General features: G+C 41.7%; 1 protein-coding gene across 1 annotated transcript in view; it reads left to right on the top strand.

The window, feature by feature from the left end:
* Window positions 1-19,363, top strand: part of LOC147688870 (macrophage mannose receptor 1-like) — a 758,166-nt gene that overhangs the window by 659,063 nt on the left and 79,740 nt on the right. The window contains exons 25-26 of the mRNA XM_086941771.1: window positions 3,216-3,381; window positions 9,927-10,079. Of these exons, the coding sequence (XP_086797897.1) occupies window positions 3,216-3,381; window positions 9,927-10,079 (319 nt within the window). The remainder of the gene's footprint in view (window positions 1-3,215; window positions 3,382-9,926; window positions 10,080-19,363) is intronic.

The following is a 19,363-nucleotide window of genomic DNA, read 5'->3' as shown; positions in this document are numbered from 1 at the left end:
CTGTTGGACTAGGAGTGGGGTGAGCATTGCACTCCCTACTTAAAATACACTCCCTGGTAGTCTAGTAGACTTTTGTCCTCCTGATTGGCAGATCAGAGAAAAACATGTCCTATCTGCCTCCAACAGGATCAGAAGGACTGCTGGGGATGTTTGGGGGCTAGTCCCAATGCCTGGGCTGACCATTTCTGTACTTTAAAAAATCCATGGTGTCTAGTGGGCTTTCTGCCCGAGGAGAAGATTCAAGGTAAAAACATCCAATGTACCTTGGGAAAGGCAGAAAGACCTAGGGGAAGGTGGAAGCAATCGGCTCAATTTAATGTCATATTCTCTGGAATGACATCAGCACGCCGATCGTCATTTCAGAGAAAAATAAACAGCATTAGTTGCTGCAGAAGATCTTCCCCAGCTTTCAAGGCTGAATTGAATAAAAGGAAATCTCTGTGGTGCAAGGATTTCCCACCTCTGGTGATAAGTGTGCTAGGCCAGTGCTCAGATGCTGAGGATGGCTTCAGAATGTCCTTAGTATTCAAAGGGCAGGGTGCATTGTAATTAAGAGGTTAGACATGTACTTTTAAGTTTTAGAAATCTGCGTAGTCAAAAACTCCTTAATTGTTTTTCACTATTGTGAGGCCAGTCGCTTCAATAGGATAACATTTGGTAGCCATATTTACTAAGTGTTAACTTTTGATTGGGAACATGTGAGCATTTCAAGTTTGGTGAATGAGAAATTATAATTCGAAACCCTTTTTAATGGTATTGTCAGATTTTAAGTTATAATTTTGAAAATCCCTACCCTAGGTCACATGACCGGGTATAGGTAACAGCTAGACTTTGTTTATTCCTCCCAGCCAGTCACACATTAGAGGGATTAGGTGTGTCTGTATCAACCATCAACTGGCAGGGTGGGGGGCTGAGTTGGCTACAGCCCCACTTGCAACTAAATAGGCAGCGACCTTCATTCACAAAAATTACTTGTCACCCCTGCATTGTTCATGCAGCCAGCTTGGAGCACAGGCAGGGGAAGCAGGAAACTTCAAGGACTTCAAAGGGAATTTTCTATAAATGTCTCCTACTTCAGAGAAGGCACTCTCAGACCCATTCTTCAGTTCACTTTCTGAACCTGGGGAAGAGCGTCTGGCTGCTGTGGCCTGCTGTGTACTCCACAATACAGCTTTGCTGCACCTGGGAGCACTGCTTTGCTGCCTGGAGCCTGCCTTGAGCCCTAAGAAGCCTGCCCTGCTGCTTCATCACTAGAACCGAGGAGTACCAGAGTGACTCCAAAGCAATGTTTACTGGCCTCCTGATGCCTTAGAACATAAAAGGCTACAACCATCTTAAACACACACCTTAACCCAACCTGAGTGAGTCCTAACCCCCCAGGAGGTTCCCCTCCAGTCCAAAACTTGGGGCTTGGGAGTGTTTTGGCAACTGAAAGAAATGTATAGGCAAACACTGCTCTGAGAACTAAGAGAAGACCGGTATGAACCTGCTTCTTCTTCCACCCAAGGGGTAGCCCCGGTTGGCCTGACTTTGCGGCAGCTCCCTCTATCTTCATCTCTGCAGCAGCAAATCCTGTTCAGTAGTCCTTCTACAAAGAGGAATCCAGCATTTTCAACTCTTGGCGGCTACAGCCCGTAGCTTTGTCACACTGGAGAATTTCAACTTCTAAACAAATGAAGGTGTCCGAAAGTAGAAATCTTCACTGAGACCTCATCCAGCAGCTCCAAGCTGATGATGCTCCCTCCTCAGACACCACCTGCAACCTTTTCCCGCTGTACTTTACCTGCTCAGAACATTTTCTTTGAAATTTAAAGCCCTAAGGTAAGTACTAACCGGGCCCTATCAACTTCTTGTATCCAACTCGCATTCCATTTGGTCAGTCATATTTTGATCTGGTCTCACAAGATTAGAAGTCCATGTTTCTCACATTGATCTTTTAGGTGCTTGTTTTTACCTTAATTTTGAAAAATTCATAACTCCGGTTCTACCGATTGGATTTTTATTGTTTTGGTGTTAAAAAAAAAAATTGGTGTGAGCTTTTTCTTGTGTTGTGTTTTCACTTCATTACTCTTTGTGTGCTGCCTAAATACTTTACACACCGCCTGCAAGTAAAGCCTAATGTGCCAAGCGACCAGAGGGTTGAGTACAGGTTAATTTAGTGACTTTTTGTGGCTCACCCTGTAAGGGATTGTGGCTGTGCTTGGACAGAGGTCAAACCCCATTCAACCAACAACCCAGTTTCTCCCACCAAGCAAGGATGTCATTTCTGCTTCAGTTGTGCACCTGTTTCCAGTGCTGTAGGAGCTTGACCCACAGTACTATCTCCCCAGCACCTGTATCATGTCCTGAACTAGTACTACTTGTTCTTGTTAGTATGGAAGAGGTCTAGCATTCAAAATATAATTTAGAAAAGTATCCTCCTCAGCAGCATTAGCATGTCTGGTTTTGTTCTTTTTTGTCTTGACTTTCTCATTAGTCTCTTTAACTATAGCAGGAAAAATAAAATCTTTACCCACTTGATTATATCCTCCCTTCAGCATTTTCTTCCAATCCCACTTACTCTCAAGCCACAGTCTAAATCAGCCCTTAACTTGCTTTTTCGTTTTCTTTGTCAGTTGCCATCCAAGCCCATTTATTTAATGCCTCAAACTTTGTGGGGTTGATCATCGTTTCATATCGTACATGGCCAGCCTCCAGAAATCTAGCTTTCTAGTGTTACAAGTACCCTCCAACAGAAATTGTACAACTTTTTTATATGAAGTATATATTCATGACATTCAGAAATGCAGGTACATTTCTAGTACCCAATTCCCATTCTCATCTTGGATGCAGGTGTTCCTTCTGCAGGTAATTTCTGACCCTCTAAATTCTCTTTACTACTGTGGAATCTCCACACATAAAAATAGGACTGTGCTATCCTTTTATGTGCAGAGAGTCCACAGTGAAATAGATACTACTTATAAAATACCTTTAAGAATAGCAAATAATCATTAACTTACACAAACGTGTATGCTTACCTTTGTGAATTAAGCGCTGGATATTTTGACATGTAACTGTTGTAGGGTGTTTATTAGCTATAATTCTAAAGTGATAACTTTAAGATGGCCAAAGGAAAATGATTTAATTCATGCTTAACATTCATTGCATTATTTCCTAAAATAAGGTTAGTTTCTTCTTTCGTTATTGAGCTTATCATCTCATCTCAAACTTTTTAGACTGATGATTTCTACAGGTGGATTGACAACTGGAGGCTAAGATACACTAAATGGGCACCAGGTGAACCAAGGCAAAAAAAAGCGTGTGTATATCTGGATATTGATGGAAGTTGGAAGACAGCATCTTGTGATAAGAAGTATTATTCTGTCTGTAAGCAGTCTGATGGTAAGGAGTCAATTTATACACATTTTAATGACTTATGGTGAAATGAGTTTAATTTGTAACTGTTTGCAGTCACTGATATATCTCTATCGCCTATCATTGTGTGTTCCTAAATCCTATCATCTGTCAGAAACAGTATTGGCTCTCCTGTTTGATTTGCACACTTGCATGTACGGCTGTAACTTACTCAACATACAAGACACTGGACAACATGGCTTTCTGGTCCACCTCATCAGTATATCACCCTCCCCCACACGGATTACCCACCATTAAATCTGCTCAGAATGTTGTTACTTGAGCACAGTCTCACAGAATCCCCCATTATTGGTTTAACAGTATCTCGCTGAGAGCTGCCATGAAAGGATTCAGCTCATCCAATCAGAAATATGGGACCACAATGCTCATGAATGGGATAAACAGAAAAATAGGGAACCAAGTCATCCTCAGACCTGAGAGAGACATCAAAGCCAGTCATGAGCAAGTGGGTGACCCAAGGGCCAAATTAAGTATATGTATGTATCAATAGCAATCTGCCTGCAGAAAACAAATAAAGCTGTCTGTAGCAAAGACTAGCAAAGATAAATAAATGCACAGTGATCATAGGAATGCCATCACTTCCAGTGCAGAAGACCCAATGGCTATTGTTTAATGCTCTATGCTGAGGTGGGTGGAAGAAAAGTGTAGCAAATGGAAACAGGCTAAGGGCTTGATTAGGATCGCGGTTTTCCCGCATCCACTGCCAGCCATATTAGGATAGCGGAAAACATATGCTTTTCCACGGCAGCTTTTCCGCCGTGGAAAAGCATACGGAGATTGCCTTCGGGGGCCCGTTGCGGGCCCCCTTGGTGACGGGGGGGTTTAGTGGTGCTCATGGGCGGTACCTATGGTACCCACCTGCATTTGCGTGGACAAAGCGGCGGGCACTGCGCGATGCCTGCTGCTTTGTGCACGGAAATGCCTTGCATGCTTTTTTAACATTGCGGCGGGTGCAGCTTTAAGCTGCACCCGCCGCAATGTTTAAGATTGAGGATGTGACCGCCACCCTGGCGGTCACATCCTAATCTGCACGGAGGGACCTCCGCAGCCCCTGCGGATGGTCCCTCCTACTCTATGGTGGCGGACGGACTCAGGTCCGTCCGCCATCATAATCGGCCCCATAAAGATTAATAGCAGTTAATCCCTTCTAGGTTTGTATATATGTCATTTTTCACATGCCTTTTTGGTATGCTCATTCTATCTCAGAAATGAAAACAAATTAAAATAAACATGCATAAACATACTAGAAATATGGGATATTATGAATTGACCCAGGATAAACGTTATTGCCAAAGTGAATAGATTTTTGTACAGAGTATTAAAAGATCTCCTCTTATTATGATAGCAATATCATAATGTACAAAGGTATGATGGTTATTATTACGCGCTTTCTGCCATGATTTTAGCTTGCAAAGCAATTAGGTTTCTGAGCAAGTTTTTGTCTAAATAAATAAACAACCAAATGGACAGCAACGCTCAGTTCGCACTGTGACTATCAAGCCAGTACGACAAGCATGGTGCCTCCTCTCCGTTGAACTCAGTTTGTGACCGGCTTTGCTAAAAAGAGTTTACTTAATGAAAGTTTAATTTTTTTCTAAGCTTTTATTTCTATGTTCTCATATTGAAGTTTCCAAACAGTACATGAAAATGATGGATTGAACAGCTAACCAGAGCAATTGGCAGTGGTTTGGGCTCTATGCAAGCTTTGTTCCCTTCATCCTTTGTATTAACAGCATACAAGAGTGCCTGCAATTAGTGGCTCTTGCGGTAAACTCCAAAGAGCATACCACTGAGTGAACTCCAATTATTCACACTTGGGGGCATATTTACAATGAAGTCATGCAGCACAGTTTAGCACAGGGCATCGCCTTTCTGCGCTGCGATGTGTGACAGGGAAAGGGCAGGAGTGTGCTGTATTTAAAAGAATATGGTGCATTCCTGCCTTTGTCCCTGCGCTGGTACAGTTTTGGCTGCCTAGCGCCAATGCAGGCACCCTAGCACCATGGTGCAAGAGTGTCTGAATTTTAAGGAGGATTATATTTTGGGCGGAAAGGGGCACCTTCCTGCACTTAAACAGTCCACTAAAGCATATTCTTCTTTCTATGTGTGCTGAACAATGCAGCACACAATGAAAGAGAAAGTAACAAGGAGATATAAATATATTTCTCCTCTTTACACCTCCCATTAGAAGGCGTATCTTTTTGTCGCGTTCCCAGGTCTACCACTTTTGGTAAATCAGGGAATGCTTCAAAATACATGGGAGTTGCACGGGAACACCAACTCCATGCCCATGGAATGCGTTCCCAGGGCAGAGAAATGCAACACAGCGAGTTGTGCTGCGTTTCGTTAATCCTGATTTATGAAGCCACTTAGGGACACACAAGATGGCCTTGGATGGCTTCATAAATTGCGGGGAATATTTACAAGAAGGTCAAGCAGCACAGCAGGTCACCTGGCTGCACTGCCCTGCATGACAGGGAAAGGGCAGTATTGAAAAGAATACAGCTCCTTCCTGCCTTTATCCCTGTGCTGGTGCCATTTTGGCCATTCGAGTTAATGGGGCGGCCCTGTGTCCCTCAGCACCTGGGTATCAGTGATATTGAAAACAGTTGGTTCTGTTGGGTACTACAATTGCTGTAATTTATGTATTAAATACAAAAACAACACAGCATCTCAAATTGTTATCAACGAATGAATTTTTTTTTAGATAAGAACACACCAGGAGAAGAAGAATTGACAAAAACAGAGTTGATTTAGTCTTTTGTTATTTCAAAAATATAACGTATACAAATTTGGCTGTCACAAACACAGATGTATTGCGGTGATACAAAGGTGACTGTTGTGTAAAAGTGACATGGGGTGACAAGTGAAATCAGTGGTGCACTATATGCATGACATACCTTGGTGGCATAGATAGATACAAGTCAGAAATCCTGTTCTGTCTTCTGATTTTTAACATGAATGCAAGAACCAATGGAGATTTTAGCTTAAGGTCAAACACCCTGTATGGACATGTTTGACAATAATGTTGATGTTTCGACCCTAGAAACACCACAGAGTGATGTGTGTCAAAAACAGGTCTCCTTCAGGACTGTAAAGAGGTTGGGTGGACAGCCACTAGGGCTATACTCCAATGAATGCAATTAAAGGAAAGCTGTTGTCCAATCAGTGAAGTTAAGGCAAAGCTGTGATCCTCCTAAAAGGTCAAACAGTCAGGACTTTGTGGGGATCCAGTAAAGGTATCCTAGTTAATAAAGCTGATCAATTGAGGCAATAGGCAGACAAGGACTTTGGTGTGGACATTTCCCTTGATCAGGTCCCAGACTACCTAATGCCTCCTGTGGAAGGGGGCATGATAGTGTTGGTGCTGTAGTGATAAAACAAACTACCAGGCCTCGAGTGTGGGAGTGTATAATAATCATTTTCCTAGAAGTGTAGTTCCACAGTTGTGCTTGTGAACAATAATATGGAAAACATTATTAATTGAAACAATTGTACTTTCTGAAGTAGGAACACCAATTTTGAGCTACTTAGTATGTCTGAAAGCTAAATGGTGAAACTGGTATGTTTGTCTGTAATTGTACAAAAGAAGGCTGTCTCTACCTTTTGACTAACCCAAACTTGGTTTTTCTTTACACTATGTTCATGCTTACAGTGAAAAGTCAGTCAACTGTAATGCAAAGTTCAAGTTCATTTCACATCATCTCTCCTCATGTGAAACATCCACAAATTCTGCAGACCTAAGAAAGCAACCAAGCTACACTAGAAACCAAGCTACACCTGACTGAAGATTCCAAGTCAGGGTAAAAAACAATTTATAGTTACTTGTTTTCAGGTTCTTGGAGGACCTAGCCAGTCAGTTACTGGAGCAGGGCTGAGACTGATTTGCATGGGTCCAAACTAAGGTGTCATGGTGGGTGTTAGACCGGGCATCATTGGCGTGGGTTTCTCCTGTATTTATTGCCTTTGCCTCCTGTTATTGTGCTGTATGTTGGACTTTGTTTCTGCTGGTCTAAATGCTTTGGGCACTTTGCCACTGCTGTTCAGTGCCAAAGTGCAAGTGCTCCCTGTAAATGGTGTTTATGGATTGGTGATTCCATGATTGGTATACTTGATTTAATTAGCAATCCATAGTACAAGCACTATGTGTGCCCTGGCCCTGTACATCAAATGCTGCTAGTGGGCCTGCAGCACTGATTGTGCCACCCACATAAGCAGCCTGTAAATGTATCTCAGACCTGCCACTACAGTGTCTGTGCACTGTTTGATACTGCCATGCCGACATGGCAAGTGCACCCACTTGCCAGGCCCTAACTTTCCCTTTTTTTCATACATGTGAGTCGCCCCTAAGGTAGGCCCAAGGCTTCCCTATGGGCGGGGTGCAGTATATGTGAAAGGTAGGACATGGCCTGATGTGTTTGGCATGTCCTGATAGTGAAATACTGGCAATTTCGTTTTTCACTATTGAAAGGCTATATGTCCCATAGGATAGAATGGGAGTTCATTCATAACATCTTATAAATATAACTTTCCCATTGGGACAAGATAGTAAGATAACGTTTAGTATGCCTAAACTCAGAATATAAAGATGCATCTTAGTCAGGATGATTTTTACATTCTGTGTTTGAAAATACCACTTTTAGAAAGTAGGTATTTTCTTCCTCAGCCATCCTGTGTGCCTCTGCTAAATTGACTGTCTGGCTTTGGAGTGACAGGGGCTGGGGATGCACATTCTGTTCAGACAGCCACTTGGAGGGGTGAGGTGTGCCCTGCCTTTCCAGAGTGAGTCAGGGCTGGGCACGAATAGACCTCGGCTGGGTTCAGAGTAGGGGGGAAGATTTCTTTCACACCTGAATGGTCTTGGTCTGCCTTGGACAATGCTGTCTCCACCTTCTGCCAGGAAGCTGTACCAGAGAGGACAGAACTGGTTTTGGTTGGGCAAAGAGCTTCTCTGCCACCAGAGAACAAAGGATTTTGTGCTATATGCTATAAAAAGTGGGGCCTAGACCCCAGACTTTTAGAGCATTTATGGGATTTAAGAGGAACCTTTTCCAAGGAAAAGAGCTGGGGAAACTGAGGAGAAGTATTGTCCCTTTGCTGTGTGCTGTCTGGGGTTGGCCTGCAGTGGCTGTTTCTGTGAAGGAAAGGACAAGGACTTTGCTGTGTGCTGTGTCCCTTGCTTGAGGAGGTTGCTTGAAGCAGAGCTTGCCTCCGTTGCTGAAGTCTCATGGATGCAAAGACTTCACCCCCGCTACCTTGCTGACAGTTCTGACCTGCCAGGGGGTGCTTGTTGCTGTTCTGGGCTGCTGAAGGTTTTTCCTGCTGTTGGGAGCTGGAAAAGTAATTCATGGAGGAGAAGCGCGTTGTATCCCTACCTGTTTCCAATGCATCGCCGCAGCCGAAGAACCAATGCATTGAGGGGATGTGGCTGAAATCGTCGTTGCGCCTGTTTGCTGCCACACAGACCATCAGCCCATCCCAGATCTTCATACAGCGGATCATCCCGCATCGAGGCGCCAATACTGTCGCATTGTTGGGGGAAACAGTAAGAAACCAACGCATCACCTCCCCTGCACAGCAGTAAGGAACCAACGCATCCCCTCCCCTGGAGGAAAGAACCAACGCATAACCTTCCCTGAGTGTAAGGAACTGAAGCATCACCTTCCCTGTAACCCTTGTTTGCTTGTAGTTTTGATGCATCTAAGGTACTTTGTGCTGAAAGTGTTGCATCCATCATTTTCTATGGACAGAACTGTTTTTGCCTTTTAAAAATCACATTTTGATGACTGTATTGGGGATTTTTGTCATTCTGGTCTTGTTTGGTTTGGATAAAGTGTACTTATCTTTCTAAACTGGTGTGGTGTCCATTTGTAGCGTTTTCACTGTATTACTGTATGTGTGCACAAATGCTTAACACACTGCCTCTGAGATAAGCCTGTCTGCTCGTGCCAAGCTACCAAGGGGATGAGCAGGGGTTATTTTAGAAGTGTATCCCCCTTACCCTGACTAGGTACAATACAAGGGTCCCGACTTGGACAACGGTGCACACCATTACCAACTATAGACCCCCATTTCTGGGGGTCTCTAGTTGGCAATGGCCAAAAGAACACTGGTTTGTAATGCTACCCCAAGAGAATACTAGTTGTTACAAATTGCACGCATTCCTCCAATCACATTTTGTGTTTTTAACATAAAAAAGTGTCCCAATACATCTCAAGTTGGCTGCCAGCTTTTACAGTGGCTTTCCTGCAGCTCGCCCCTTTTCTGCTGCGGTTTAGGGCGGAATTACAAATAGCAGTAAATATATAAGGCATCACATTGTTTCTGTTTATTAGACCTTTTGGATATTCTTGGGTGTATATATCCAGAGTTTGAGTATTGAAAGGGCTCAGCCCATGGTATGCAAGAAAATTATTCCTTGTATACCATAACAACGATGAATGAATGGTTTGGAATTAAATACTGGGCATCCATGAACAACTTTTCATAGAAATATTTTCATTTACCAACAGATGTTGCTCCAACTGAGCCTCCACAGCATCCTGGAAATTGTCCAGAAACTCTTTCCAAATCTTGGATTCCCTTCCGGGCTCACTGTTATTACTTTGCATCCTCCTCCTCAACTAAAGGGTGGCCGCAGGCATCTCTGGAATGCCTAAAATTAGGTGAGTGACATTATATAACAATGAAAACAGCTTGTGAATCTTCAAAGTGTGCAGCCTTGAAACACCAATTATATTATGTTAAGTATTTGTATAGCAGACATCTTCCATTGATATGGGCTGCCCTTGCAGAACGTGTGGCTGTTCAAGTAGTTTTAGTCTCATTATTTTATGCTGGCTGGAGAGAGTTATGCAGCACATATTGTTGCTGTCTGTTTGTGTGTTATTACATACCTTGAGAACCATGAGATGATTTGGGATGATCATGTAAACACGTCAAAGATGCTGTACATGCTGCTGTGTTACTGGATGTAGGTAGTCATAAAGAACATGCTCTTGTAGATGGTGTGAGAGTTATTCGAGAGGAATACTCAGGGTGATGCGGTCATAATTATGCTTTTGAGACAGCATTTTCCTATTTTAATGATATTGTTGCTGTTTTGGCTGTGAAAGTTCAAGGGATTTGGCAAGAAGAGCTGTGTAGGTGTGGTGATTGAAATGTTGAGAGTTACATATTTTCTGGCAATGACGTTTGGTGCTTTGGTGCAGGCAAGGAACAAAGGATAATATGCTGGACTGGTAGCTTTGCATGCAGTTTATTTGATATAGGACAGTGCCTGATGCTTAGATACTTTACAAGTTCATGAGGCGTATGGAGACAGTGCACTGTAAGTATACAGCTGAGACATAATTTAGAAAGGAAGTCTCAGAATGGTGAGTGGCTTACAGCAAGAGTGCCTAACCAGAGTAATATCCAAACAGGAATAGTGTCATTAAAGGTCGTACAAAATGGTGTGGATGGAAGGCATTACAGATAATCAGATTGAGAATGGTTGGTCTGGGGAGTGGTATTGAAGTTAATTATCTAGAAATGGGCAGGTCTGGAAGAGAACAGCATCAAGATTAACTGGCTATTGCTGTTTCAGATCGGATTTGAGGGGTGGATGATCTGGATAGGAATTGTAAAATGAAGAGGGGTTACCTACTTAAAACTGCATCTCAGGCTCCCGCTCCAAGATGGTGGCCATGATTGCAAGATTGAAGTTACAGACAAGATAACAACTAATGAAGAGCAAATCGGACAAAAGGGGATTAAAGGAGAAACACACACAATGTGGGATACAGGCAGATGAAGTTCAATGAAGTTGAGTTAGATAAGGGAAGTTAGACAAGGAATCTGGAGCAAAACAGACTGAGAGTGGACTTGAAATGGATACATTGGCTGCAAGGTTCTTAAAGCCAAAGGTCGTTCCCTTACTGTGGTCCCAGACTACTGATGACGTTGTAGAAAGATCAGGCAGTATTGGTGATTGGAGCTTACGTCATCAGCGCAAGCGCATTGTGTACAACGCTGTTCTTCAGCATTGTGATTACATCTTTCCTTTATCTGCTCTGTACGTTCCTGGTGCATCAATCGCACGCTGCGTTCCAGAGCCATGAATGTGTGTCAAACAGTCATTTTAAGGGACAGCCGGCAGTGTGTAGCTCATTGTGGTGACAGTCAAAACATCATTCAAGAAGTGAAGAATTCAAGAAAAGCAAACTTGAAGTGAACATGATGAATCAGTGTTGAGGCGTTAGGAGCCATTTAAGTTAGTTCAAGGCAGTTTTTCTTCAAAATACCGAGGAGCTTGGGCACGGATATATAGTGCAAAGAAAAGGAAAAAACAAAACAGATTGTGACAGTAATGCGTCTTATCTGGAGATCTATCTAAGTTATTGCCTGTTTTAGTGTTGTGCCACAAAAAGAAGATTCTCAGAAGAAGATGAAAGTGGCTATCATCAACAAAAGTATATTTCTCCAGAAGACGAAATTTATGTTTTTTAATAAACCAAGGAGTACACGTCCCAACCCTGTTTTAAATAAGGAACCCTTAGAAAGAGTGACATCCTTCGAATATTTAGGTATCACTATTATGGACACTATGGATTGGGGGGCCCACATAGGGAAATCATCTTTAAAGTTAGCACAATCAACCGGTGGAATATTGAAGGTATTCAATAATACCAGCAGGAGTATAGTGAGCCCGGAGTTGGAGATCTATAAAATCCAGGCTTGCGGGGGGGCTCTATATGGAGCAGAATTTTGGGGCTACTGTAGGCCAAAATCCTTAATACAGACTGAGAATCAATGCATTCGAAATCTCTTCAGACTGCCACGTAGCACCCGCTTAACTCCTCTCCGCTTAGACCTGGGGTTGACCGAAATGGAGGCGATCTTATCCTTTAGACCACTCTTAAATTGGAGACGCTTATGGTCAACCTCGGAGCTTATACCGTACAGAGAGGAATTGTCAGAAGTACTAAAAATGAGTGGAGCTACTAGGCTTCCGTGGCTCTCCCATGTTAAATGCTTACTAACTAGAATGGGGTTGGGGGATTGCTGGTCTGACCTGGGGGAAGCCTGTCCCCGCATCTCAAAAAACCAACTAAAGATCATTTATAAGGACTATAGATCATCCTTGATGCTCGCTAATCCTAACCTATGCAAATCAACTCTAAACTTTCTGGAGATAAAGGATACCCCAGTATTTGAAAGAGCTATTGACTTGATCAAACCCCCAATGGCCAGAAAGTTGTACCTGCAGTTCAGATTCGGAGTCTTGCCCTTACGTTCTGTGACCTCCAAATGGAAGCCACAGAACGAGGAGGGTTGCCCAGCGTGCAACCACCCCGAGGAATCCGAACTTCATGGTTTTTTTGGGTGCCCGGGGTATAGCAACATGAGAAAGAGATGGCTAGTCCAGATCTCCAGGAACTTAGGCAGTAGACATTGCAGTGAAATTTACAGGATATTTAAAACTGACTCTAGTATCCCAATCGTCTACTGTGTGGCGGGGTTCTTGTTCTCACTGTGGTGTGCGAGAAGGGTTTATCTTAAATCTCCAGCTATGCAAATAGAAAAGTGCTAAATGTGGGTTTACATGATGAACTGTGTGGAAATATACCCCACCAATTGATGAAGCACTATTATTCCCTATTTCGGGCCAGGCCCAAACTGTCCATCTCTGATCAGGGGGATCACGTATAGAAATGGAAACCATCAATAGATTAAACTAACTACTACTATAAGGCACTGTGCACTTTGAAATGAAATTCACATTTTATTTTAATATGCTTCCCATGATGCATTTCTTACCTTGTTGTACTAGATTTTAAACACAGTCTTATTTGTAAAACAGTTTTAAACCTATGTCTGCTGCAATATGTGTACTTTTTGGGCCATGTTGGCCATAATAAATATATATTTGACTTGGCTTTTATATTGCACCATTAGATTTTTTTTCTGATTGGACGCTATCCTGTTTTTATTGTTTTTTAAATTGCAGGTGGACTTATAAATATACTTATTATTCTATTTTTAATTTAAAAATAGTAATATGCAATTCATACCATTTGTGACTTACATGTGTGTTTTCTATTTGTAGTTCTCTTCAGATTTTGTTACTATATTTTCACAATGCAAAATGTACAACCTCCCCCCCCCCATTTTTACAGCTTCCAGGTGAACCCCCAGTTAAGTGGAAGGTTTGGTATAGGGCTTTTGAAAAATATCTAGGCGCTATGGGGTTAATAGGTTTAGTGCACAGAGAAAACGTTTAATTCTTGAACACAACCTGGGGCTTGAGGGACAAGCAGTTTTGGAGCATCTTCCTCCTTTACAAGTAGTTCTGGGGGAGGATGAACTAGATGAGTTTCAACAAGCTGTTGGTATGCTGCAGAAACAGTTTGACGTATAAAGTAGTCTTGTTATAGCCAGACATATATTTTTAACTTGGCAACAAGACAAGGATGAGAGTATTGTATCTTATGTAGCAGCTCTGCGCATACTTGCGTCAGAATGTGAATTTGAACACTTTAATTCACAACTTATTTGTGATCAGATCGTTGTACAATCTAATGATAAAAAGGTTCAAGAAAAACTTCTCACCCTAAAGAATCCTTTGTTACAAGAAACAATATCTATTGTTAAGAGCATTTAACTTTTGCAAAAAGCATTGCAGGAGTTGAAACCAGAGAAGGATGCTATAGGAGCTATTAAGGAGAGTAAAGGCAAAAATGACAAAGCACAATCTATTGGTGACAACCCCAAATTGAATCGAGAAGTACTAGGTTTGTTCCTGGAAAAAATGAGAAGAAGGTTTGATTCTCAAAGAATATGTGTAGTAAATGTGGTTTTCATTCTCATTTTCCCACTGCTAAGATTTTTCCAGCCAGGAGTGCATCCTGTCACAAATGTGGTAAGCAGGGGAATTTTGCTAAAGTGTGTAGTTTTAAGGGAAGTGTGAGTGTGGTGTATGACGGTAAAGATAGATCGGATGTAGCATGTGAAGTTGTTCATTCATTAACTGATCTAGTTGTGGTTGTCAAGGATGATTCGGAAGACTGTGTTGATCCTATTGTTGAGATTGTTATGGTTGCTAAACCCCTCCATCTTTTAGTAGATTCTTGTGCTCGTATGACAATGATCACTGATGAGTTGTTTGAAAAAACTTGGTGTGACAAACCCCTCAATCCTCTGGACAGGAGTCCTGTTTCTTAAGAGGTGAGGAAAATTGAGCTATCAGGTTTTTTTGAAACCTCCCTTGTATTCAAGGATAGACACATACAAGGGAAAGTCTATCTTGCAAAGAAGGGTCTTAATATTCTAGGGTGGTACCACCAAGGATTATTTGGGATGACGCTTAGACCTGGTACTTTGGAACAAGTTTCTGTGGTGGATGAGCATTCAAAAGGTGAAATAAAAAACTGTTGGTTTTGCAAATTTCCAATTGTTTTTGGAGAAAGTTTAGCATGTATTATTGGTTTCAAGCATTTAATCAAGGTTCAAGAGGGTGCACTGCCAAATAAACACAAGTTACGCAATGTACCTTTTTAGTGTCAGGGATGATTTATCAGCTGAACTAAAGAAAATGTGTAAATCAGGGGTCATTGAACCTATTGAATCCTCCCTTTGGTTATCTCCATTGGTCGTAACGTGTAAAAAGGATGGGAGACTTAGAGTTTGCATTGACCTACGCAGTTAAAACAAGGAGATGTAGGTAGATTCACACCCCCTCCCTCGCATTGATGATATTTTGTCTAAATTCTCTGGTGCGAAATACTTTTCAAAAATATTTCTTAAAATTCAGTCTCTACAATACATACCTAGCCTGCAAACATGATTTGGACAAAGTGAAGTTTTTTATTTGAATTATCTAGTGAATGTCAATTTCAGGGTTCCCCTCAAACATCACCATAGATGACAGGGTATCCAAAAGGTGTAATCTAGTGATAGAGCATTTCCCGCAAAGCCATCCACTGTCTGGCCCCAGTATATATTAAGGAATGCCTGGTAAATTACGTGCCAGGGCACTCCCTCCGGTCTTCGGATGTGGGTTTGCTGGCCTGCCCCGCTTTAACTTCACCTATAAAGGGGGCAGAGCCTACTCTACAACCATTGAACTGTCCCCATGGGATATTATCATTCAGGCCTATCGTATCTGTATGGTGCAACTTGAACACCCAGCTTTGTTCTTTTTCCAAGAGCTTCTGTTCTAAATTGTCACAGTGTGTCATATGTTCTAATACTACCTATTGATTGTCATTTGGGGTGTGTTTCTTTTCATTAAAGTGCGCTGTCTTCCGTGTGCTTGCCCTGTGGCACCTGATGTTGCTACAGTGCTCACATATTCTCGTGCTGATCTTTCTAGTAGTCATGTCTACATAGTCTAGGTTACAGATACATGTGATCATGTATATCACCCCTGAGCTGTTGCATGTGGTGAACTTTCTTAATTCCCAAGTTGTTCCTGTGTTGAAAGTCACCTTCTTCGTGGTAGCAGTTAGGTGGCACACACTGCAGTTGCCACATGGGTGATGGCCTGTGGGTAACGTTCCTGTTACCTGTAGTTTATTCTTGAGTTGGGATTTTGGGCGAGTGTGTACTAGGATGTCTCGGAGGTTCTTGCCTCTTCTATTTAGTTTCCCACTGTTGAGAATTCTCCAGTGCTTTCTTACTATCTTGGAGACTTTATTCAATATTATGTTAAATGTTGTCATACAGATGGGTCTTTTTCTATGTTCTCTTTTTCATATGTTTCCAGAAGAGCATCCCTGTGATTATTGGCTGCTCTTTTCATTGCTTTATTGATGGTTTAACAGTGTATTTTTATCTGGAGTTTTTCAGATAGGCCTTTTGCCTATATTTAATAATCCCTTATTTCTGAGCAATTCCTCCTGAGCCAGAGAAATTGGCCAAAGGGAGGTTTTCTTCCAGGTGGCGATGGTGAAAACTGTCATAAAGCAGAAGTCAGTTCTTGGCAGTGGGTTTAAAGTGAGTGGTAGTCTTAAGAGTCCATTCTGCTGCATAGATGTTGAGATCTAGGAACACCAATTCTGATCTGCTCATGGTGTGTGTGAATTTTAGGAATGGGTCCTGTATATTAACCCCTTCGGTGCTCATGACGAGCTCAGCTCGTCATGAGGCACAGTGCTCGGGTGCTCATGACGAGCTGAGCTTGTCATGACCACACCCATTTCTATTAGGGCCCAGCACAGGAGAGGAATCTTGTGGTATCGTGTTATGTGTTGTGCGCGTGTGTGTCTCGTGTGGATGGCGCGTGTATGTGTATGCAGGTGCGTGTGTGTATGTTCTCGTGTGGAATGCGTGGAATGTATGTCGGGGAGAATGCTGTGGGAGGGAGTCGGTTACTGGAAGGGAAGGCGGAGGATGTGCCTTCATGTCGCTGTATTGCCTTCTACATTTATGTCATTAAAGAAGTCTTGAAGAACCCAATCTGCCTACGAGATTGCTTCCTTACAATACGTGGCGACGAGCGGGATACGGCAGCAGCGACATTGATTTTCTTTAAAAAAAAAAAATTCTTTTTCTTCTTCGTTTCCGTTGGAGTATTCAACGCTTACTTGCAACCAATTTCAACTTCAATAGGAGAAATGTCCATTAACTGTGAGTAACAATTTATATAACTGTACAGGAAACTGGTATACTGAGGAAAGGTTACCTTATTGCAACGAGCTTCGGCAACGCATGGTGCATCTTTTAAATTGCCTCGTCAATCAGTCTGCGCGTGCGGATCATCACTGTGAACCTCCTGACTTCCCGTAGCTGATGCCTTCGCGTAGCCAATCGTCATCACCACGTGATATTGTCATCACGTATACGTGTAACCATTTTGGATGTATCGTAGCAACGCGGCAAATTTACACAACAACAGAGGAGCACTTCACCGCGTACGCGTCCAGATTAACGCGTTCAATTTCTGATTGATATTTCAAATGGACACAAATTACTACGTTATCAGCAAATTCAACGCTAACCATACCAGTTGACCTACGTTGTTGGTAACATTCATATGACTCATTTTAACATCGTTTTTCAATTTTTAAATTACTAGTACTATCTTATGTACAATTTTAACACTACAAATTCAACATTATATTAACTTTGGTGAACTTTTTGTACAAGAAAAAGTCATATTAGCTTGGACTTTGGTGAACTTTTTGCACAAGTATTTACAGAGGAATTTTTTTTTATTATTATTTATTTTCATTTTTTTTTTCTCTCAAGTGTTAAATTAGTAATTGTAATGTCTTCAATTCATCCACCTCCATTTTTTTTGGCGGAGTCTGGTGAATCTCCTATTGCATGGGATTTATGGATTGATATGTTTGAGGCTTATGTTGAAGTGTTAGCTGAAGAAGAATCTTCTCAAGATAGGAAGGTATCATTACTTAAACATAGGTTAGGTGCTGTAGGTGTAAGGGAGTTCAAAAATTTGTAGTGATGGAAAGGTTTAAGTTTTATTCAAGAGCTCAAAAAAGTGATGAGTCAATTGATCAGTTTGTTTCAGCTTTAAGGGGTTTAGCAGTCACCTGTGAATTTGAAACTATCACGTACGATCAAGTTTTGCGAGACCAGATCCTTATGAAGACCAAATCCAAAAAAATTCAGGAGAAATTATGGTCATCTGGGAGTACTTCATTGAAAAATGCTATTGAAGTTGCCAGAGGTGTAGAAATTTCTGACCAATGCATTCGTGAGGTTAGAAATGAAAAAAATGATATTGATTCTACATCAATCAATGCAGTGAATAAGGTTGATAATTATAAACCCAAGACTGATAGTAAGATGACTAGTTATTCATCTTATTCTAATAAAAAGGGAAATGAAAAAACTTATGAGAAAACTAATGAACTAAAAAAGTTTGCGTGTTTTAGATGTGGGTCTTCGACTCATCTAGCAAACTATAAGTGGTGTCCGGCTCTCGACAAAATATGCACTAATTGTAAAAAAAAGGGACATTTTACTAGAGTTTGTCGGAATTTTAAAGCTAAAGTTAAATATTTACAAAATGATGAGCAAGACGACATTAATTGTGTCCATGCTAATAATCAAGATGATGCTTTCCACGTTGTAGGCGATGTATGTAGTATACAGGACGAATCTGTTAAAGGGACAAATAAGGTAAAAAAACTACCATCATGCCTTGTCAATATTGATGGTTTGGAAGTAAAGGTCATGGTAGATTCTTGTGCATGGTACACCATTATGGGCATGGATTTGTTTAAATCTCTTTGGCCTACCAGACCATTATTAGGTCCTGATGTACGTCCTGGTAGTTACACTGGGCATAAAATACCTTTAGAAGGGTTCATAATTGCTAAAATAACCTTTGGCTGTAATTCGTGCCAGGGTAAAATTTATGTGGCCGACAAAGGTGCGACTATTTTGGGATGGCCACACATTTTTGATTTGGGCATGAAAATCGACCCCAGACGGGAATGTCCTGTGTACTCTATTCAAGATGAATGCGTTGAGAATAATGCTTACTCAAACCTACAAGAAAAATTTCCGGATGTATTTTCGAATGGGATCGGCAAAATGGTTGGGTTCAAGCACAAAATAATATTAAGAGAAGGTGCATGTCCTATTCGACAAAAACTTAGAAATGTTCCCATCAGCTATAGAGAGAAATTAGGTGAGATACTTAAGAAACTGTGTAGTGATGGTATTGTCGAACCTGTTGAAAGCTCAGATTGGGTTTCGCCAGTCGTCATTTCGCTTAAATCTAATGGCGATTTACGACTGTGTGTGGACCTAAGGTGTTTAAATGAAGCTATCTGGGTGGACACATTTCCTCTTCCTAATCTGCAGGAACTTACATCCTCTGTTGGTGGCTCATCTTGGTTTTCCAAGATAGACTTAACCAGTGCATACCACCAAATTGTGTTAGAGGATGATTCCAAACATTGCACTGCCTTCATCACTACAGAAGGAATGTTTA

The sequence above is a fragment of the Lissotriton vulgaris genome, chromosome 10, assembly GCF_964263255.1.
Source record: "Lissotriton vulgaris chromosome 10, aLisVul1.2, whole genome shotgun sequence".
NCBI classification, from domain to species: Eukaryota; Metazoa; Chordata; class Amphibia; order Caudata; family Salamandridae; genus Lissotriton; species Lissotriton vulgaris.
This window is presented reverse-complemented; position numbering and strand designations above follow the sequence as displayed.